Below are 4,214 nucleotides of genomic sequence, written 5' to 3'. Positions count from 1 at the left end.
GAAATAAGTTTTATTGGTAGAATTTGAAACGCTTCAGACTAAATACGTCACAAACCTACAACCAATCACGTAGAAGTGAGCTGGCAACCTTACGCGAGGGTCTGACGTTTGTCACATTTGACGTTTTGAGAGGGATGTTTAACTGTATCTAGCACAGCCGTCTATAATTACAAGCCGTGCTGAGAATTATGGCAACACTGCATGGTAGGCCGATTTCCTAATTCAACTAGATTTTGGGTGTATTTTATATGTGTTTTGGGTGTAATATTCCAATTTACCTGTTTTAACAGAGCGAGATTGCGACAATTTGTGTTACTCCGTACGGAATGAACAGAAGTTATTATTCAGGTAAGTTGCTAAACGAAATATATCGATTTGTTGTCATAACCTCTAAAGCAGGCTACTCGTTACTGGACCCTTTCCAAGCACTTGTATTTGCTCAAAGTACCTGTACAAGCTCAAATATGACCTACACACTACGTGGTACGTAAGTACGGTAAGTGTTTATCGTGAAAAAATACAATTAGTTTGTATTTCAGGTATTCTAGCACGGACATGTCAAATCGATTTTCTGAAGGAACCTTTCTACTTATTTCCAAGAGTTCATGGTACGGGAATTTGAAGTCTACAGGGCTCCCCTCTTTAAAAGCTTCGTACCTACATCCACTTGGGTAGCGGCTGGCTTAAAGTCTGCCATTCCGAATCACACCTGGTCGTTGATAAAACCTCGCTGATGCGCAGCGATTTACTGTCCTTTTGTCGAAATTAAGTGCTCAAGCTTGTGTTTCGCCTCGACCTGTTTCGACAGAAGTTCACCAATTTCGGAGATCTCGATGGAAAACACATTATGATGCAGTTACCAATTTACAGCGTTCCGATTTTAAAGTCAAATAAAAATGTTATTATCCATTTTTGTAAATAAATAATATATATGCACAATTGTAAGCTGCCTAAGTATCTTTCTTCTATAGTAAAACCGCCAAGGCAAAACACAGGAGAGAGGAAAATGCCATTTTTCAAGAGCAACAAGACGCCATTAAAACTAAATCGGCCCACCGATTGCCTTTCGAACAACGTTGCCAAACTTCTCAGCATGGCTTGTAATTATAGACGGCTGTGCATCTAGCACGAAAGTGACAAGTGCCTGTGACAGATGACGCAAGTTATAAATGCCATTCTCCTGCAATATTGCCAAGTCGTTATGTCATCTGAATGGTTCCAGGAGCTGATTGGTCGGGCTTATTACGTCACAGAGCCCGCCACAATCATATCGTTTTGAATAAACCTTTAAAACCGCACATGTTCATTATTTTTTTTGCTAATCAGCCTCTATTTTTAAATAAACTTTTACTGTCCAAAAAAATGTTTTATGGTTTCAGGTACACGCTTATTAAATTAGAACTGCGGAATTCAACTATACTGTAAACCCCCATTTCGCGGCGAAGCACCGCCGAAAAATCCACAACCAACTACGCGGTTTTCTAGGCCAATGGACTAGCTTCAGGAATACGTCCCGCGATGCTCAGTTCTGCAAGCGCCGCTCGACGAATTACTCAAACGAATCACCCCCTTCCGATGGAACGAGTCGGACGAACGAGCTTTCCAAAATCTAAAAGAGGCCATCGTCGACCACTTTCCCGTCCAGACTTCACGTTACCATTCACATTGCATATAGACGCCAGTAGGGAGGGCAACGCGGCAATCCTGCACTAGGAACCCAACGAAATATATTGGGATACGCCAGTGTGAAACTTAACTCAGCACACAGCCGCTACCACGCCAATAAACAAGAATGTCTCGCAGTCGTACGGGCACTCAAGTGCTTCCGCCCTTCCCTAAACGCCCGCCATTGCACCCTCAAAACCGACAGCCTGAGCACTATGATGGCTCAACGGTAGCAAATTAACAAGATGGTCACTTCAAATACAACAATTCCCCTTCGATGCCGTCCACTGCTCGGGCCAAACCAATGAATTACCCGACTATCTCTCCCGTAACTCCTCGGACGCGCTAACCGAAGATAATACCACCGAGGATGCCGATAGAATGGTTCCGCCCATTCCCGAACCAAACAACGTCTAGATCGAGAGCGCAGAACTGGCTGAACTGGTCAAGGAACGCCAACGGGGCACCCAACACGCTCGCAACCTGATGAATGCATTGGAGATCGTTCGAGCCGAAGGCCGGCCAAACTCGCTCAGGAGCGATTGATGCAAGACTGCACCGTGTGCAACGGCGTCCTATACCGATGCGGTTCGAAAGAGGCAGTTCTGGTTGTTCCATTCGACATGCACGAAAGGATACTCTACGCCTACCGACCAATACAGGAGACAACCGTCCGCCTGCTGCAGTTGTCGCGGGAACAGATTCATTCTAGTTCTCACGAAATTGTACAATGTGTGGATGGAAGCTTTTTCTCACCGCTACACCACCACCGACGCCGTGGCCAAAAGAGAGGTGGTTGGAAAATATAGGTTCCCAAGAGTCATCGTGTCCGACAATGGGCCGCGGTTTACGTCAATCACCTGGGAGGCTGCCTGACGACACTGGGGTTTCTACCAATGGACCATTCAAGCTAACCCGGTCGAGTGGCGAAATCAATAAATAAACGGCCTCCGAATACACCTCGGGGAAAAAGGCCCCAAGACATGGACAACGTTCTGTTTATCATTTTACCCTCCGATCGAGACGAAACGCCGCCACCGGAACAACTCAAGTCTCCTAGGGTAAGAGCTCCCTCGTCCAGGCGAATGGCATGCGAAGTGCGACTCCAGAGTGAAACCAGGTGAAGTGCAGGAATACTTAGGAATAGTTCGCCGGAAACAACACCGCTACCGATCACGCTATGCCAACTACTGGTCCACCTAATAAACGGAATTTAAATAATGCGACATGGTGATGGTAAATCTTGGTAGCGATCTAGAGACCACGTAACGGGATACTTCAGGCGAAAATGGCACGGTCCCTTTCGTATCACCACACTAGCCGAAGCGAATGCTTACTGGATACGGAAAGGCAACGGAGAACCAGAACAGTTGAAACATTTCACATTCACGACCTGCGTCCTGCCTAATGGACGACCACGCACCCAATCGCCTGCAGCGTCGACGCCTCCACTTTGCAGCATGGGGGGGGGGCGGTTCTGTTACCGAGAATCAGGAAGGGGTTGCGACAACCCCATTGCTTGCAGTGCCAGACGCCTCCACGTCGACGGGAATATAAACAGTACGGGTTGTTGGCATGGAAAACCTGCCGAGACTGGCTGGTAGCCGGTTGAGCGCAAGCGGATTGAGCGTAAGGTTTCCAACCACCCGACGTTAATGCGTTTGAGGTGCTGTTACAAAAAATCCCCCTTATGCATCAGAAGAGACACATCATATGCCCAGGTCATGATATGGTACTTGGCCAATATGGAAAGTATAAGGTATACCCATATACATTTCATAATCAGCCGTTTTTAATGGGAGCTTTTGTACTTCAGATCTGTTGCTAATCGCTTCGCAATAAGTACAGTTAAATGTGGAGCATGGTCTGATCGGGTGCCATCGCAAAATGCTGCCCAAATCATATCCAATAACTTTCAAAGAAGATTTGGTATGATAGGTTAGTAATGTTTCAAGAAAGATGCAATGCTCATTGATTTTAAGGTGTAATTGGTGCCATTAATGGTAGCTATGTTCGGATAATTGCACCAAGGGATCATCATACGTCTTACATTAACAGGAAGGGTTACCACTCTGTATTGCTACAAGGTGTATGTGCTGCCGATATGTTATTCACTGCTGTGAACACCGGATTTCGTGGATCAGTACATGATTCAACATTGTTTAAAAGATCAGATCTATACCATAAAATTACTACAGGTGGTGTAGAAATGGGAAATTTGTACTGGATTGGGGATAAAGCATATTCCTTACACACCTATTTAGAGCGACAAAAAAATTATAATCTTGTTCTAGAGCGGTAATTGAGAATGCCTTTGCATTTTCTTAAAGGTCGTTTCAGGCGGCTTAAATATATCGAAACTGTAAAATTAGAATATATTGTGCTATTAATTATGGGAGGGACAATTCTTTACAATCTATGCTTATTATGCAAAGATAGATTTAAAGATTTAATAGATGTGCATGCTGAGGTAGAGGAAGAAAGAGTAATTAATGATATTGTAGAAAATGTAGAAAATATAAGAAATGTAAACAACTTAGGAATAGCAA

General features: G+C 44.5%; 1 protein-coding gene across 2 annotated transcripts; it reads left to right on the top strand.

The window, feature by feature from the left end:
* Window positions 1-3,347: 3,347 nt before the first annotated feature.
* On the top strand, window positions 3,348-4,214 carry LOC116165121 (putative nuclease HARBI1). Of its 2 annotated transcripts, XM_031479419.1 has the most exons (3): window positions 3,348-3,424; window positions 3,482-3,603; window positions 3,648-4,214. In XM_031479419.1, exons 1-3 carry the CDS (start codon window positions 3,390-3,392, stop codon window positions 3,965-3,967), a joined length of 477 nt encoding a protein of 158 aa, XP_031335279.1. In that variant the 5' UTR covers window positions 3,348-3,389; the 3' UTR covers window positions 3,968-4,214. The 2 variants fall into 2 exon arrangements, 1 of the variants encoding a protein (XP_031335279.1); XR_004144078.1 differs by lacking the exon at window positions 3,348-3,424 and having other exon boundaries at window positions 3,540-3,594.

Source organism: Photinus pyralis, unplaced genomic scaffold, assembly GCF_008802855.1.
Source record: "Photinus pyralis isolate 1611_PpyrPB1 unplaced genomic scaffold, Ppyr1.3 Ppyr1.4_LG2, whole genome shotgun sequence".
Classification (NCBI taxonomy): Eukaryota; Metazoa; Arthropoda; class Insecta; order Coleoptera; family Lampyridae; genus Photinus; species Photinus pyralis.
Note: the sequence above shows the minus strand (reverse complement) of the source record. Positions and strands in the feature narration are given on the sequence as shown.

Excerpts from the sequence above, each read along its gene's own strand:
- LOC116165121 (XM_031479419.1), top strand. The coding sequence starts at position 3,390 with ATGATATGGTACTTGGCCAATATGGAAAGTATAAG. Across the intron at positions 3,425-3,481 it reads GCCAATATGGAAAGTATAAG|ATCTGTTGCTAATCGCTTCG; the intron begins GTATACCCATAT and ends TTTGTACTTCAG. Across the intron at positions 3,604-3,647 it reads AAGAAGATTTGGTATGATAG|GTGTAATTGGTGCCATTAAT; the intron begins GTTAGTAATGTT and ends ATTGATTTTAAG.